At 33.1% G+C, this 18,134-nt stretch overlaps 3 protein-coding genes across 4 annotated transcripts; 2 read left to right on the forward strand and 1 right to left on the reverse strand.

Annotated features, from left to right (window-relative positions):
- Nucleotides 1-4,818: 4,818 nt before the first annotated feature.
- PNM1 (Pentatricopeptide repeat (PPR) superfamily protein) lies at nt 4,819-6,814 on the forward strand. Its single transcript, XM_022279756.2, has one exon. The coding sequence runs from the start codon at nt 4,914-4,916 to the stop codon at nt 6,495-6,497; it is 1,584 nt and encodes a 527-aa protein (XP_022135448.1). The 5' UTR covers nt 4,819-4,913; the 3' UTR covers nt 6,498-6,814.
- A 2,602-nt stretch (nt 6,815-9,416) lies between these two features.
- LOC111007342 (protein COBRA) lies at nt 9,417-12,753 on the forward strand. The gene is made up of 6 exons (XM_022279687.2): nt 9,417-9,635; nt 10,125-10,204; nt 10,535-10,991; nt 11,431-11,590; nt 11,728-12,005; nt 12,135-12,753. Exons 1-6 carry the CDS (start codon nt 9,533-9,535, stop codon nt 12,431-12,433), a joined length of 1,377 nt encoding a protein of 458 aa, XP_022135379.1. The 5' UTR covers nt 9,417-9,532; the 3' UTR covers nt 12,434-12,753.
- A 26-nt stretch (nt 12,754-12,779) lies between these two features.
- LOC111007343 (COBRA-like protein 4) lies at nt 12,780-16,229 on the reverse strand. Of its 2 annotated transcripts, XM_022279688.2 has the most exons (7): nt 15,705-16,229; nt 15,429-15,618; nt 15,238-15,317; nt 14,548-15,004; nt 14,296-14,443; nt 13,369-13,646; nt 12,780-13,277 (listed from the first exon to the last, which is right to left on the reverse strand). In XM_022279688.2, the coding sequence occupies exons 2-7, from the start codon at nt 15,550-15,552 to the stop codon at nt 12,994-12,996; spliced, it is 1,371 nt and encodes a 456-aa protein (XP_022135380.1). In that variant the 5' UTR covers nt 15,553-15,618; nt 15,705-16,229; the 3' UTR covers nt 12,780-12,993. The 2 variants fall into 2 exon arrangements, with proteins under 2 accessions (XP_022135380.1, XP_087981839.1); XM_088125713.1 differs by having other exon boundaries at nt 15,429-16,229.
- Between the last annotated feature and the right edge of the window lie 1,905 nt (nt 16,230-18,134).

The following is an 18,134-nucleotide window of genomic DNA, read 5'->3' on the forward strand; positions in this document are numbered from 1 at the left end:
AATTGAAAATACAATAACCAACATTTTGAAAGTATAGGGACTAAAATTAATCAACGTTGGAAGTACATGTCAAAACTAATATTTTAATCATTTAAATACTATTGTGGTCCTTTAACGTTTTACTTTGATTTGTTTTAGGTTCATGTACTTTTGACATTTGTTTATTTTAATCCGTGTACTTTCAAAATATTTATTTTCCGCACTTATAAAAAGTTACCAATTAGGTATCTACTGGTCAAAGTTGAACACAAAATTTATATATATTAGAAACTCTTTAATATAACTTTTTGGTTCCATTTCAAAATATTTAGTAAAAAAAGTATCATAATAAAATTATGATCGAAATAAATGAAATAGAAAATTAATGAATAACAATGGGTCATTGGTTGAAATTATATTGACTCAAATTGATTCAATATGAGCATAGCTTAACGGTAATTAACGGTTATTATTTTTCTTGAGGTTGTTCAAACCATCATATTTCAAATTTGTTGTACCAAAAAAATCACACACTCAAAAGATGGTTCATTTGATATGGTATTGAATGAGGGACGACATTACAAATTTAACTATTAATTAGGTTGAAATCAAAATAAAAAATTTTAAAATACATGAATCAAAATAAATTAAAGTTGAGAGTACATGAATCAAAATAATATTTAAACTTAATTTTTAAATATTTTCCATATGCATATCCACCCATCAAATAAATTATCAAAGTATGCATTTATCTATGATTTTGTTAAATAATTAAAAAAAAGTTAGAAATCATAATTTCAAGACAAAGATAATAAAATTAGTATTTAATGCTCTATTAAATAAATAAATAAATAAATATATATATATATATATATATATATATATTCAAACATTCTTTTGACATGACTATTCTAGAACAGTACTAACAAAATAAAAAGTACGAAAAGAGTAAACAAATATATTTATTGAAGCAAAAACTTGGAAAACTGGCCTATCCGCCAATTTGATGATTATTTTTTGGAAAAATACATTTTTGATTTTGAGGTTTGAGGCAGATGTCTACTTGGTCTATAAAATTTCAAAATGAACATTTTTTGCTCCTGAAATTTGAGATAGGTGTCTAATTGGTCTCTGAAGTTTCAAAATGAACACTTTTGGTCATTGAAATTTAAAGTAGATGTCAACTTGGTCCATGAAATTTGAGAAATAGTTTTAAATGGTCACTGATTTTTTTACTGTTAATTAATTAATATTAAAATGACATTGCAAATTGCAATTAAATTGTTTATTGTAGTTGCTGATGTGGCAGATTATATTAATTAAATAATATATGTGTAGGTGATGGTACTTTTATACTTTTTCTCTCTCATCTCCTCATCTCTTCGCTCTCTTTCTCCTACCATTTTCCGACGACCACCACGTCTTTGCCACCATCGTTCGCTAGGACATAATCATTTAATTACAATTTGCAATATCATTTTAATATTAATTAATTAACAGTAAAAAAAATCATGGATCATTTATAACTATTTCTCAAACTTCATGGACCAAAAATGTTCATTTTAAAATTTCAGGGACCAATTTGACATCTACTTTAAACTTCAAAGACCAAAAGTGTTCATTTTGAAACTTTAGGGACCAATTATGATAAAAAAATGTATTTTACGAATTATTATTTTTTTGCGTTTGATTTACATTTCAAGGGGAGAAAAGTAAAACAATTTATATCTTCATTGTTTTTTCTATGTTAAAATTTTAAATATTTAATAAATTTATAATATTGAAAAATATAAAATGCACCATAAATTACAATACTATCAATAGACATATCTAAAAAAAATTATAATAAAACCCGAATAAATGAATATTTGTTAGTATACCAATAAATGAATATTTATAATGACAATAATTACTTCTAATATTTATATCAGTGATTAGACGATATCGATTTGAGGGTTTTAATTATAAAATTGCTTTTATTTTATCGAAATAACTTTTAAAATGTTGGCTATAAAATAAGAAACTATATATATACACACACAATAAATAATTTTTTTTTTTTACCATTATCTAATTTTGTTCCCTCTGCCTTACAATTAATTTGGAAACAAGCCATTAGTTTAAGGTTATTTTCAATAATGAGAACCAGACAAATGAAAATGCTTGATTAAGAAACATTAATAAATGTTACTCATATACCTAATTAAAAAAATTGTGGCGGATTCGAATAAACAAAATAAAGTGGTGAAATAATGCTAAAAGAATCTCGAACTTATTCCACATAAAACCTAACTATTTCCCACATGCAAGAACCGAAAAATTATGATAAACAAAATACTATAATCTATTCTCACAATTTATTTTCGTTTATATATGTTTGTTTGGGAGTGATTAGCAAAATCATTTTTGGACTAAAATTGATTTTAGAAGAGTTCAAAATCACTTTATCACTTATACGTTGGTTTTGAAAAATCAATTATATTTAAAAATATATATATATATATATATATTTATATATTTTTTAAATAACTCGTTTTTATCATTACTCCTAAATACATCCTCAGTGTTCTATGAATCGATTGTCACCGACATGGTCTCTCTTGATATCATTGATGCACTTAATTATCGAGACAGTTTTTAAATTTGAATAAAAATGTAAAATAATAAAATATATATAATACAAATTAAAATACAAGCAATAGACATACTTCAAGAAGATGACGATACCTTAATAAATAAATACGTGTTAAAAAGAACTCAGCTACATACATTTACATATATTCGTGACATGTCCTTATGTGTACAACAAAAACGTCACTATAATTATAAATTTGTTGTTTGATTTAAACAACCACATTGTTGAAAGCCATTATTAAAGTTTAAAAGTTAAAAATACATCGATTTAAAAAATTTAATTTTCAAAATCTTATAGTGCATAATTTGTTTGTAATTTTGAGTGTACAAACCAACAAAAGACTATTTTACCATCTTAGTCTAGAGGTGAGTTTGAACATATTTTCAAAAGTTAATAATAATTCAAATGATCAATCACAAGAAGTCTGACATTTTTACAGTTTCGAAGTTAATCTAAAATTTACAGTCACTAGTTAGATTTTTATATCAAAACAATTCATTTCAGTATTTTTGTTTTCTATCGAATAAATTTGTACCATTATTATTATTGTATGACTTACTAAAAAACTTCAATTAAAATGACTAATTTGAACGCCACTAAATGGATTGAAGCACATATTTCTAATAATCATCATTTTGGAATCCCCGTCCATGTATTATATGAAAAGGGCACAATATGAATCTATTTAAGAAAAAAAAAATGAATTGAAAGCTTTACATATATATATATATATATATTTGTAATTTTATTGAATACGAACATGGAAGATTAGTAAAATTACAAGAATCCCAAAGCACAGCAGAATGGTAAAAAGCAATGGGTAAAATTCGAATTTCAAAGTTATGAAAAGTAAATAAGGGGAGAGAGGGGTGGTTAAAATAATAAATGCCAAGGTAAAAAAAAAAGAAAAGAAAAGAAAAGAAAAAAGGCTGTGTCTGAGTGGTTTAAATAAAATCTTAATGAGCAGACAAAATGGCGGCTGGTTCAGGTAAGTTCCCTGCCCCTGTGTAGAAGGTGGGGGCATTTCTGTGTATAAAAGTTTTATCACCTGAATCGATGTGTTTCCCAAACAGTCCTTTGTCAGATTTCTTCACTGTCCCACCGCCCCCTACGACCACACAACACCAAACATTATCCAACAGGCAATATCCCACTCTTTTCATTTTATCATCCATTCCCCCTTTATAATTTTTTTAAATGTTTAATAAATATTTCAACTTTTGTTAATTTTTAGTTTTGTATCAACTTTCTAAAACGTAGGCCGATTAAATATAGAATCCAAAAGTTAGTGATATATGAATTTTGTGTCTTATATGTCTATTGATTTTAAAAAAATATCCAATAAGTTTGGAATTTGTTAAATACATAATAAAGTTCGAACTTGTAATTTAATCGATACACATGTATATATAAGAGAGAGATGATAATATAAGCTATATATATAGAGAGATAAATAGATCCATTTGAGTTGTCATATACTGCCCAAACAAATAAAAGTTACTATATTAAAACTAAGGATAATGTTAAATGCCAACCAATATTTTAATACCACATGTGATTTCATCGATTTGATTTTTCATTATTTGTCAAGTTCCACAAGTAATACTGCAAATACGTTTGGTCGTCAAATAAATCTCACGGTCGCAAATTAATAGTAATTAACCTTACCGTCACCAATTTTCTTTAAAATCTATTATCATTTTCTTACGTCCACAAACAAATCAACACCGTAATGTATATACATATTTTGGTCGAAGACAGATAAATTGGCCATTTTGTTAGCTAAAGTGTAACTAAAAATATATATTCCTAATTTTCAAGTGCGAAGGTAATATAAAATGATTTTTGATTTTTTTTTTTCCAAGAAAGAATCAGCCTCAATAAAATATCACTCAGATAAAAAAAAACGTAAATCAACAATTTAAAATCAAGCACATATCTCAAGGAAGATTTGAAAGTTATTTTCAATTAAAATTAAACTTTCCATCAACATCAACCATAATACATCTCATTTTAAGGTCTAAAAAAAAACATCTCATTTTAAGGACAAAAAGGTAAATTCGACCGTCCAAATATCTCAAATCAGCTTCATCATCATGTCTGATTAACAAGGGGAAATTTGGGCCGAATTTCTTATGGGCCCATTCTGATAGCCCGTTTATAAAAGCCCAGAAACATCGGCCCGACCCAATTGACCCTTCCGTGATCCTCGATTCCTGGTTAGGTTTTGGTAGCTCCCACCGGCGAGTTTCTTCCAAGGGAGTTTCCTGTTTTTGTTCAGAGCTCATCGTCCACAACAATGACGCCATTACTGTATCTGTATCTTCGAAGGCACTTTATTCGATCTCTTTCATCATCTTCTTCATTATCAGCTTGTTCGTCTTCCAGTTCTTTCAATGAGCGGACGCGCAGTGTTCTTTTACATCGGAATTTGACGTCTCCCTTCCACCATTTTGGTCACAATGGGGCGGCATTGAGGTTTAATTCTCTGTCGCAACTTTCAATTTCTCATTCGTTCTCGTCTGAATCCGGTCATTCGGATCAAACATCGCAGTCACTTGCATCAGAGCTTCTTAAAGACGCCGATTCGGATCCTCTTCCCATCACGAAGCGCCTTGAACTTAGCTTTTCGCATGTTAAGCCGAATCCCGAGTTAGTTCTCAATACGCTTAATCTCTCCTCAGAAGCTGGCCGAACGGTTTTAGGGTTTAACGAGTGGTTAGTATCGAATCCCGATTTTCATCACACGGACGATACCATTTCGTATTTTGTTGATTATTTTGGTCGTAGAAAGGATTTCAATGCAATTCATGAGGTTCTTGTGAAAGGTTATGGAGTCAGTGGGGCTAAAACCCTGCGGTCGTCTATTGATCGGCTTGTTCGTGCCGGGCGACCCACGAAGGCGGTCTCATTTTTTGAGAAAATGGAGAAGGATTATGGGTTTAAGAGGGATAAAGAGTCGCTAAGGATGGTGGTGGAGAAGCTCTGTGAAAATGGCTGCGCGAGCCATGCGGAGAAGATGGTCAAAGATTTGGCTAATGAATTTTTCCCTGATGAAGCAATGTGCGATGTTCTTATCAAAGGATGGTGCGTCGATGGGAAGCTTGATGAAGCAAAAAGATTGGCCGGTGAGATGTATAGGGGAGGGTTTGAGTTAGGGACAATGGCCTATAATGCTCTGCTTGACTGTGTTTGCAAGATTTGCAGGAAAAAGGATCCGTTTAGGCTTCAATCTGAAGCTGAAGAAATTCTGGTGGAAATGGACTATCGTGGGGTTCCACGAAATGTGGAAACTTTCAATGTGTTGATAAACAATCTGTGCAAGATTAGGAAAACTTCTGATGCAGTAAATTTATTTCGTCGAATGGGGGAGTGGGGATGTCTACCCAATGCTGAAACGTTCCTTATTTTGATTAGAAGTTTGTATCAAGCGGCAAGGACTGCAGAGGGGGATGAAATGATTGACAGGATGAGGTCTGCAGGATATGGCGATGCACTTGATAAGAAGGCTTATTATGAGTTTCTGAAAATTTTGTGTGGGATCGAGAGAATTGATCATGCTCTGATTGTTTTTGCAAAGATGAAGAAGGATGGGTGTGAACCTGGGATCAAGACGTATGATCTATTGATGGGAAAATTTTGTGCCCACAATCGTCTCGATAAAGCGAATTCACTCTTTAATGAAGCCCAGAGAACAGGAGTGCCTGTTGCTCCAAAAGCATACCAGGTGGACCCAAGATATGTAAAGAAGCCAAAGGTAAAGAAGGCTGAGAAGAAGAGGGAGACACTGCCTGAAAAAATGGCGAGGAAGAGGAGACGACTGAAGCAAATTCGACTGAGTTTCGTCAAGAAACCGAAAAAAGCAATGCGTCGAGCATTTTGATAATGATAATGAAACTGTGCCAGAATGTATACTGACGGCTATGGTAGCTATGAGTTGAAGTTTGCTCTTCAAACTTTGATGAATTCTTTTTCCTAATGTTCTCTGTTTTCTTTTGCATTTTCCCCTCCTTCCTTTCATAATATTATTAGCGGCAGAGAAATAAGAGATTTTTCTTTTTTTTTTCTTTTGGTATTATGGCTTGAGCTGAAACATATACGCGCAGCTCTGACATATCCTAATCATTCCTTATATTGGGCAAAGGAACACTTAAATTTCGGTGGATTGAAATTCCATGTTGTTTAGGAAATTGTAACGTACGAATACTGCATTGTTTTTAATTCTCTTGTTCTGGCAATAATATCAATAATATCTGTCTACAGAATGTAAAATGAAGATACTGCCTGTTAATATTTGGTTAACTGAGACTGAGAACATGTTAGTTGAAACATATTTAAGTCTGCTTTTATAATTCTCCTTGTGATGATGCACTAATTTCGTTCTTGTAGAACAAGTTTTGCCTTGTGTCCACCATCCTGCCGATTATTGTTGTTTGATGTCTTACAGGCTAACTGTCGAAAAGCTAATCAAATGTGGAATACTATCTGAAGAGAAAGCCATGCCATTCAGATCAGGTGCGTTTATCGAATTCTTTTCGTATCATGTTGTGTTCGAATTCTGTGCACATCAGTGTTTTTTTAGTTGCACAGTTGCGGGTAAGGATTTGATCTTTCAACCTCAAGAAAGGTAATTACTTTTCATATGAGTCCGTTTTATTAAGAACATTTCTCCATGAATGAAGCTGTTGGATCAGACGGTGCCGACTTTGAAAGTGCTTTGTTTTGTCAGTTTCGTGGACATATAAAAGTTATGCCAATTTAAGCATAGTTCAATTCGGAGTTAAGAAAAGAAAAAAGAAAAAGAAAATCATATACATGAGTCCTTTAGGTTAATCTATCAAAGTCAACATAAATACATACACAGATATAAGTATAACCCTCACCAGAAATTTTAATAAATAAATAAATAAATGGGCCATTAACAATTTTCATTTTTTCTTAATTTTTTTTAAGTCGTATTTCTCAGACACAGCCCCGCAGGAGTGTCGGCAAATAAAAAAGTTTGCACTGATTAAAAAACCACGCAATACATGTTGCCAAACATCGATTAACTTTAATTCGTCACTAAATAAAAAAATTGTCATTTAATGTAATATAATAGATGTTAGGACACAAGAGTGCGATATATTTATGAACAAACTTTGGTCTAACACATTCTTAATTGATATATTTGAGCTTCTGTACTATCTTTTTATTATGATAATATTTTTGTCTTTAATCTTATTATATATGAGTTGGATGTTGGAATACTCACATTTCACAATTATATATATATATATATATATATATGAAGCGGAAAATGTTTTTTTCAATTTTACATTATGTGAATAGACTTTAACCATATTAACATAGGAAATTTAAATGGGCATATTTCATTTCCTAAAAGTCATGTTTTGATTTTGCTTTTAGTTTTCTATCTTTTTAAATTTTGATTACTTTCTCATACATGTTTGGTATATCTTCCAACATTTTTTTTAAAATATAAAAAATTTGTAGTCAAATGTCAAAAGTACAAATAAATTTTTAAAAACTACATTTTTAGTTTGTAAATATTGGATTAGATCATAAGAATATTTTTAAAATATAGATACAAAACAAACAAATACATAGATATAATTGGTGTTTATAAGCTTAATTTAAAAAAAAACATAAAATAAAAACAAAATATCTCCTAAATCTTTATAAATATGCACCTTCATAAAATTAATTATAAATATCTCATTTTCAAAAAGTTACAAAATACAAAATATTTAGAGGCCTATAAATCACTAATAAATTTAAATAATGATGATCAACATAATTTTATTTTATGTGATAATTATTGATTAATCTAAAATGAGGATTAACTGTAATCATAAGAATGACTAATTAAGTTATAGATTGATTAACTATAAATACTTGAGTTATATAATTTGATTTTTTTACTATATTTACGATGATTTTACCGGTTTGTTAACCATATTAGTAATAACTTAGTTATGATACAAATATTTTTTTTTAACCTTTTTGTTGTATAGAAAGTTATGATATAAATGGATAAGATATTTTTTACCATCCACAAAATCAGGGAATTCTCCATTCGTTAATCGAGTGCACCTACTGATTTTGTTACTAATAACTTTAATCATACTTAAAACATAACTTACTGGCTATTAAAATATTATTTAAATCCGGTGCAAACTATATTATCACATTTGATTAAATAATTAATTAAGAAAAAAAGTAGGTATGAAATCCAAGCCAAATAAAAAAGCTGATAAATTTCCAACCGCTAAAATTTAAAGATAATTAAATTAAATTACATATTAAAATGGATCAAATTGACATTATAAATAGTTGTAAAATAATGCAAAAGAAACGCATAAATCAAATCAAGGCACAGAATTTCAATTTCAATCTCCATCCACCGACACTAAATACAATAAAATAATAAGTCGACCAACTTCCCTGTGGCCCACGTCCTCCGCCAGCTGTCTCCCCCTTCACACATTGACTAAACTTTTTTCACCTCCTTTCACAATTGCCCCTATTCATCCCACCTATTTACCACCCTACCCCGAACTTTCAGCTTTTTTCTTTTTAATTCTTCGCATTATATCAGACCCCAATCTTCCGAACAAGGAAACCCACTTTATTTTAATTTTAGTAATTTCAAGGTTACATCGTAAATTTAAATTACATTATTTTGAAAAGAAAGGAGATCGAGGGGTAGATTTGGAATTTCGTTATCAACGGCGGTAACTGTTCTTTTTCGCTGTGAGTCCGCCATTAAAATCACCTGTATAAAGCTAGCTTACAGTCTTGTGAAATACTGCTTATTCTCTCTGTCTCCCCACAGGCCACGGCAAGTTTCTCTGTGCAGATCTTGCTTGAGGCATTAGCAGAACGCCGTCTGCAGCTCAGTCCGCCGTCGGGAAAATGAGGTCTCGCCGCTTGGATTCTACTGGATCCGTCGCCGACCTCACCGGCTTCGGCGTCTTGCTTCTGTTTCTACTTTCGAGCTTCAGTTTCACTTTTACAGGTTAGTGAACTCAGACTTGCAGCTTCAGTTTCAGATTTGGTTACTCAACGTGGTTTTGTTGTTATTCGTTCGTTAATCCGTCATTGTTAGTTGTCTGATTGTTGGAAATGATTGGAAATCGTGTTTACTTCAACTGTTTAACGATTGCCGGTAACTTGATTTTATGCTTTTTCTATTGATCGATCGAGTTGAAAGGTTGAGGCGAGTGTTTCTTTATGACATTGATAACTAATTAACGAATATAAGAAAATAATGGAATCTAGGAAGGAATGCTTGGTTATGTTTCCTTGGCGATGCTTCTACTTTATTGAGAAGTCAACGAGTTCTCTACGTTTGAATCTTCGGTGCATATCGATAGTTATTATATGCTGATTTTAGTTGAAATTAGAAGAGGAATGAGATGCAACCGTGACTTGAAGAAGTAAAATTAGTTATAAAAAATATCTGAGAAACTCCGATTCTCATATTTTTCTCTGGATCTCTTTGCAGAGGCGTATGATGCACTTGATCCCAACGGGAACATTACAATCAAATGGGATGTAATGAGCTGGACCCCGGATGGCTATGTGGTACGTTTCATATAAGAACTGCACTTCTTTGGTTTCCTTTGACAAAGCTTTTTGCAAGTATAATGGTTAATAACTGGGGAATACTAGACTATTAATCTTGTGTTGGTATAAAATTTATTAAGAAGATTATCAGTACCTCAATCATTTGTGGGTCTAGTCTTAATCTAACGTAGTACTAGCGGTAGTGTCTATGAGTATATGCTATAAAACCGAAACTGCTCATGTCTGAAACTTGCCAATAAATATGAACGTGATAGTTTTTATTTTCCATAGTAATTATTCTTATTGTTATTGATTCTCTGATCAAAAGGATGATCTATTTGGTCGCAGGCCGTTGTTACAATGTACAACTTCCAGCAGTACCGTCATATTCAAGCTCCAGGCTGGACATTGGGGTGGACATGGGCAAAGAAGGAAGTAATTTGGAGCATGATGGGAGGCCAAACAACAGATCAGGGAGACTGTTCAAAATTCAAAGGAAATGTTCCACATTGCTGCAGGAAGGATCCAACCGTTGTGGATTTATTGCCAGGAACTCCTTACAATCAGCAGATTGCAAATTGTTGCAAAGGTGGAGTGATGAACTCATGGGCCCAAGACCCCGCCAATGCTGCAAGTTCGTTCCAAGTCAGTGTCGGTTCCGCAGGAACAAGTAACAAAACTGTCAGACTCCCCAAAAACTTCACCCTTAAAGCACCAGGACCTGGTTACACTTGTGGGCCAGCAAAGATTGTGAGGCCAACCAAGTTTATATCTGGAGATAAAAGAAGAATAACTCAAGCTTTGAGTAAGTAAACTTGCCAAAGACTTGCATATTAGATGTTAGGTTCAATGTAGAATTCTAATGTTGCCTGCTTGCACATATGTTTTTACTAACAATACAACTTAGGTATTTCTGTCTGAGACTTTATAGATTGAGTTGGAGTTGAATATTGAATTTGTTGGTTGTCGATAGGTCGTATAATTTTCATTTTTTAAATTTGACTTGATATCTGATTAAATGTCAGTTGTAACCATGTGATTTACATGTAAGCATATATACAAGGGATCAAATTATGGTCACTTTATATTTCATCCTTAGGGGATGTGACCAGAAATTGAGTTGACATGGACTGGCAGCTGAAAGCTGTTATCAGTAATTGATTTTGATTTTTTGATTTACGTTTTTTTTTATAATAGCAGTTAACAACATTTGATTGAATCTGTCTTTGCTTGTCCTATTTCAGTGACTTGGAATATTACATGCACGTATTCTCAATTCCTTGCTCAGAAGACACCCACCTGTTGTGTTTCCCTCTCTTCCTTCTACAATGATACCATAGTCAACTGCCCCACCTGCACTTGTGGATGTCAAAACAACTCCTCCAGTCCTGGTAGCTGTGTGGAGTAAGTTATCTTTTTGTTCTACATTGGGCACCTGAGTTAATTCTTTTTCCTTCAACATTGTGTTTGTGGTTAGGGTGAAAGATTGAAATTGTTTCACTCAATTCAATAATCTTTTCTGCTTGAATTATCTTTTGCAGTCCAGATTCTCCATATTTAGCTTCAGTAGTATCCACTCCTGATAAATCCGGTAATGCACCCTTGGTTCAGTGTACCAGTCACATGTGCCCCATTCGAGTCCATTGGCATGTGAAGCTAAATTACAAGGACTATTGGAGGGTGAAGATTACAATCACCAATTTCAATTATAGAATGAACTATTCACTCTGGAATCTCGTGGTGCAGCATCCCAATTTTGACAATATAACTAAATTATTCAGCTTTAACTATAAGTCGTTGAGCCCATATGGTGACCTGAGTAAGTTCTCTCTGAAAATGTATATTTGCATATAATGTTGACTGATCAGCCCATTTAATCTAAAAGAATCGGCTTCATGCAATTTATTTCCTCAACTTTGTGGTTGGTAATTATGGTATTGTTTTGCAGATGATACTGCAATGTTATGGGGAGTTAAGTTCTACAATGATTTTCTCAATCAAGCTGGCCCTCTTGGTAATGTGCAGTCAGAGCTCCTATTCCAGAAAGACCAGAACACTTTCACTTTCGACAAGGGTTGGGCTTTCCCAAGGAGAGTCTATTTCAATGGTGATAACTGTGTGATGCCACCTCCAGATGCCTATCCTTATTTGCCAAATGCCAGTTCCAGACCAGCTATATCTCTGCTAATTCATCCGATTGTGACCATCTTACTATCTTTGGTACTACTGTTGAATTTTGCACTATAAGTTATGCCCACGGAAAACGACAAACACTATTGGTTGCTGTAACATTCTAGATTTCCAGCGAGCTTGTGGCATTGGGTCAATGGTGTCAAATTTACTGGTGCTTAAATCAAAGACAATACGAGCAAGTTTCCATTGGTGGATGGGTTATTTGACTCAACTTTCATTCTTGTTTAGCTTTGGAGCGAATTGTGTTGTACAAATAGTTATTATATACGTTCAATCATTTTATTTGTATAATGATTAAAAAATATTTATCGTTCTCAGTGTAATAACTTATGAGACAGTTCAAATTTTCCATAGAGTGCCTGTTTTCTGCATCATTTCTTGGTTACTATAGGCTGATACGTGATGGAACCATTTCATTTATATAACGAGACTATGCACTACAAAAACCCAAAAAAAAAAAGAGAAAAAAAAAGAAGATTTGGACGACAAAATCATGTCTATTCTGTGACCAATAATATCTCGTATGCATACCTGTGTTCATTGTAGTGCTGCAGTTTCTCCCTTGAATTATCAACATGCGTAGATCTCTGAGGTTCATGAAGAATGATCACTGATCACCAAAAGAGCCAGAGTATCAAAAGCAAGGAGGTGATCAATTTGGCAACTGCACTGGAGTCTGCAGGAGCAGAGTTGGGTAGAAATGGGTATGATTCTGGTGGCGGCATCTGGCATTCGTCGCCATTGAAGTATACTTTTCTAGGAAATGCCCAGCCCTGCTTGAAGGTAAAAGTATCCTTGTCCTTCTTCATGAGTACTTCAGATTGCACGTTTCCAAATGCTCCTGCTTCCATTAATAGATCATTGTAGAATTTCATGCCATAGAACATGCCAGTATCATCTGCACATTGAATTTAGTAGTGCATCCATGTCAATAATTACTGAATTAGCCCGTATATTTGTATTGAAAACATAAGGATCTTAATACTCACTGATGGATTCATAGGGAACTAGGGGTTTGTAGTCAAAACTGAAGACTTGAGTTACATTGTTAAGATTTGGATGCTGCACTGCCAGTGTCCACAGCGTATAGTTCATCCTATAGTTAAAGTTTGTTACGGCAATCTTCACACGCCAGTAATCCTTGTAATTAAGCTTTACGTGCCAGTGTACTCGAATAGGACACATGTGATGGGTGCATTGTAGTAAGGGTGTATTATCCTTTTTAGGAGTGTTTATCCCATCCTTGTGCAGTAGCTTTGAGTCACTCCTGTATAGTGGGATTCAGAAGAAAATAAGGTTACAGTCTCCAGCAAATAAGCTCAAGTTGAAGCTAGTAGATTATTTGAGAAGTCATATTATAGACATCTGACACAAAGGTTAATAATCATTCGGAACAGAGAACAATAAGGACCTGTTTGGTTCCTGTTTCTTACTTCTCGTTTCCAATTTTATTAAAAAACCTTAAAATTTTACAACTATTTATCTTTTTTGTTTCTCATTTTTTAGAAACATTCTCAAAACTGTATAGAAATTTTGAAAACAACAAAAACAAGTTTCTTGTTTCTTGTTCTTATTTTCCATTTGTTCCAAAACATAAATAAAAATATAGTTTTATCATTCTTGAATTTATGGGTGTTGGGGGCATGCAATTCTATTTTTCTTTATTAAAAAAGAGGAAACAAAAAATGAGAAACGGAAACGTTACCAAACGGACTCTAAAGTTTCCTATTCTAACGATCTGATGTTCCAAGTATATTAATTTCCATACTGCAGATTTCAACGTGGTGGAGCTGTTTCAAGTATTTAAATGGTTCTGGCTAAGGGAATGTGATTTTTTCGGTTATCTTTTGCCTCTTACTTTTTTGGAGAGATTCCTGAAAATTTGTAACCATCTGGAGTAGAGAAAGAAGTCTTACTTTATACAATTATGTTTGTTCTGGCAGCCGCACGAACAGGTTGGGCAAGAAGTGATCGTATCGTTATAGAAAGTTGAGAGTGATACGCAGCAAGTTGGGTTCTTAGAGGCCAGAAATTGTGAATAAGTGCAGGTCACATTCCAGGTCACTGCATCAGAAGGAGCATAGCTCAATTCCAAGCTTTATCCAGAACAACTCAAGCATGAACATAATTGATGAGGAACGCCACACTTTCAATAAAACAAGACTTACTCAATGCTTGAGTTTTCCGCCGACGATCGGGAGTGAGGAAGACTGTCGAAGGCACAATCTTTGCAGGTCCACAAGTGTAGCCTGGTCCCGGACCGAGCAGAGTAAAATTCTTTGGCAATTTTACAGTTTTGTTCGAAGTACCGGCTAGCCCAACACTCACCTGAAAGGCCGCGACTGAACCTACAGGATCCTGTCCCCAAGATGCCAATACTCCACCCTTGCAGCAGTTGGAGAATTGCTGGTTGTAAGGAACACCAGGGAGCAAATCAACAACTACTGGGGTTTTCTTGCAACAGTGAGGGACATTTCCTTTGAACTTGGAACAATCTCCTTGCTCTGTTGTCTGAGCTCCCACCATAGACCATATTACTTCTTTCTTGGCCCATGACCAGGCTAGAGTCCATCCTGGTGCATTGATATGCCGGTACATCTGAAAATTGTTCATTGTCACCACAGCCTGTTGCAGTTAAAATAGATCCAAGGTCAGTATGGTGATCGGATATTTAACAGTAGCTTTACGCCAGCGATCCAATCCTCACCCTTCAAACTCAATGAAGAGCTAGGATTGGATCAATGGTTTTATATCTTTTCCATCATTAATTGTTCATAGACCTGGAAAGCTACGTAAAGATACTAATTAAGTTGTGGTTACAGGGGAGGGATGAAATGAATCATGTTTTAATATCTTACAACATATCCGTCTGCCGTCCAAGAGACTACATCCCATTTGATTGTTATGTTTCCATCTGGATCCAGCGGGTCGTAAGCCCCTGAAGAAGACGAACAGAAGGAACAACAGATTCATCAGCTACAACAACCAATAACGAGACCAAGAAATTGAAAGATCTTTCTTCTTTTGGCATTCAAGAAGCAGCACGTACCAGTTGAACAGAAAGCTGTAAAGATTAGAAGTGCTAAGAGTACAATTCGTTGCTGTCGAGTCGAGTAGCATTCCCTTTGAAAGAGAATCTTGTGCAATGAATCAGTGTAGGTATTAACTTCCATGGCTTGAAATTTTGCAGGGACCAAAAGCTTCAACCAGGTGAACTCAGAAGATGCAGCTGTTCTTCACTGGTGCCATATTGGAAGTTGGAGAAATTGAGAAATGGAGAGACCAATATAGTTTAAGAGAATGCAAGAACAAGAAGATGTCTCACCTCTCTCACCTACTGGTTGTTGGAAAATTCATGTGATATTTTTCAGCTACTTCTCTTGCACACAATCACACAACCTCTAAAGCCCTTCATTTATCCCTTTCAGTGTTTCTGCATCTTGAAGCAAAGCTTTAGTGAGGAATGAGGAGACTTTTCAACTGTCAGTGTTCTCACACCAGAGGCAGGCAAATGTGCAGAACACAGGAGCTGCTTTCAACTGCTTCAAAATCAAGTTTTCTTCCAATTCAACTGCACTGACTCGGTAAGTTTTAGTTTAGACAATATACTGTTCTGGTTTTGAAATTTTATTGAAAATTTTCTTGAAATGAATGGCCATTTTTGAGAAAGAGTTCAACTGAGCCAAAAGAAGAAAAAAAAATGTCTGGGTAAAAAATATTTTTGTTTTGTGTCTATTTGGTTATGAAGTTTTGAAACGGATACTTCAGACCGTTGGAATGTTATTTTAAATGACAGGTACTCAAGTTCATTTTGAAACTTTGGAGACATACAAAAAGTGTTTCATCCATATTTTTTTGATATTTTATTGGATCATTGATTTACTTGGTATGGAATGAACGACTTTGTATCATCATTAGGCAAGGAGTCACGATTTTAGGGTACTTTTGAAAATAGTATTTTTCAATTAAAAGAAATTAAATATTGTATTTTTTTTTCAAAATTTTAAGAATAAAAATTTGAAAAGTAATTTTTTCAAATAAATAAAAACTTGTTTTAACTATTGAAAAAATAACTAATTCTGAATATATTATAAATAATTCAAAATCAGTTTGTTCGAGGTATGGATCTTAGAGCTTCTATAAAAAATTAATTATAGAAATAATTCTTGAAAAATTGCATTGTTTTCCATTACGCATTTGTTTCAAATATATGTTTCCAATTCCTTAAAATGTTTTTTAGTTTTATTTAATTTTATTTGTGTAAATCACTTAAATTATTTTTTCTATTTTTTTGGTACGGGGTAGGATATCGAATTCTGATTAAAGATATATGTCAATTGTCGTTGAACGGTTCGTTTTGGCACAAACCACTTGAATTATTAATATAGCCTATCCTGAGAAATTTCTGGTTACAAGTAGCTATGCTATCTTGATAGCCTATCTTGATCTTGACAAAGATCCAACAACTTGTTTTGTTTTTTAAATGATTTTAAACAATTAATTAATACACACATATATATCGCAAAGTAATATCATATTATATTATTGAAACCAATTAGACCTAATGAGAGTGAGAGATGGCAACAACTATAATGCTTTTGCTTCATCTTTCCTTCATTTGTTTATATTAATTTTTTGAACCCTCGACTGGGATTAGTTTTAACAAAAAATATAATGACTTGGTAAAATATTTTCACACAGAATTTTGGGTGGATTTAACAAACTATTTTCAAAACGATTTTTTTCTTCTTTACTGTTTCCAACTTTTAATAACAATTGCAATTAGATGACTTGTGAAAGTTTGTTAGGTTGTTAATTGGAGCAAAAATTTAAAAATATAATATTCATTTTTTATTAAAATTAAGTCATAGTCCAACTAGTTAAGATACTTATTTTCTATCAACTGACGGTGAATTTGAATCCTCACCCCACCGATCAATTGCCTCTTTAAAGTAATTTATTTGACTAGCTAGTCTATTAAGCATGACAAGTTGTGTATTTTGGTCTTTTCAATAGGGTCCATGTTTTACTGCATCTTGTTACTTACCATAAATTCGCTAATTCAAACCATTTCATTTTCTTTGATCATCACATCAATGTGTCCCAAGGAGTAGGACAACACCTAAACATCCAATTCATTGTTCCATAAAAACATAAGACGACAACTATTTCTTAACACTCGTCACACTTAAACAACAATCAAAATTAATCGTGTCTTGTAGGACCCATCGTCGGAAATGTCAGCTTAAATTTAACTCACCACATATTCCTTTTACTATTCCAATTTAGCTCGTTCATTTGAATTTGGTGCTTCGATCCTACACATTATGTTTCCATGCCCATCGACAGAACGACGTACCTCTTTCCAACACTATGGTCGCCAAAGCTCTAGGAAGTCTCGGGAGAGAAGTCGAGAGCCCACCACTCTACTAATTTAGCAATTATTTTTTGGGAATTTGAAATTAGTACTTATTTGGTGTCGACTAGTATGTGTTTTCTTCATATTCCATAAATCTTTTGAAATTTCACGTGTAAGTTCATAAATGAAAATAGGAATAAACTAAAGTTATTATTATTATTATTTTTTTAAAATTTTTAGGTTTGATAAACAAAAGATAGATAAATAATTTTTAAGGTTGGAATAGTGTTATCTCTATAAACTTTTTCTTTATTGTTTATAGTCGTTGCTAAATTAACTCATTTTTCTTTTAAAAAATGAGTCAACAATTAAATTCAAAATTATAAGATTTTTTTA

This window comes from Momordica charantia, assembly GCF_013281855.1.
Source record: "Momordica charantia cultivar OHB3-1 chromosome 6 unlocalized genomic scaffold, Mcharantia_2.0 BLBB01000006.1, whole genome shotgun sequence".
NCBI lineage: Eukaryota > Viridiplantae > Streptophyta > Magnoliopsida > Cucurbitales > Cucurbitaceae > Momordica > Momordica charantia.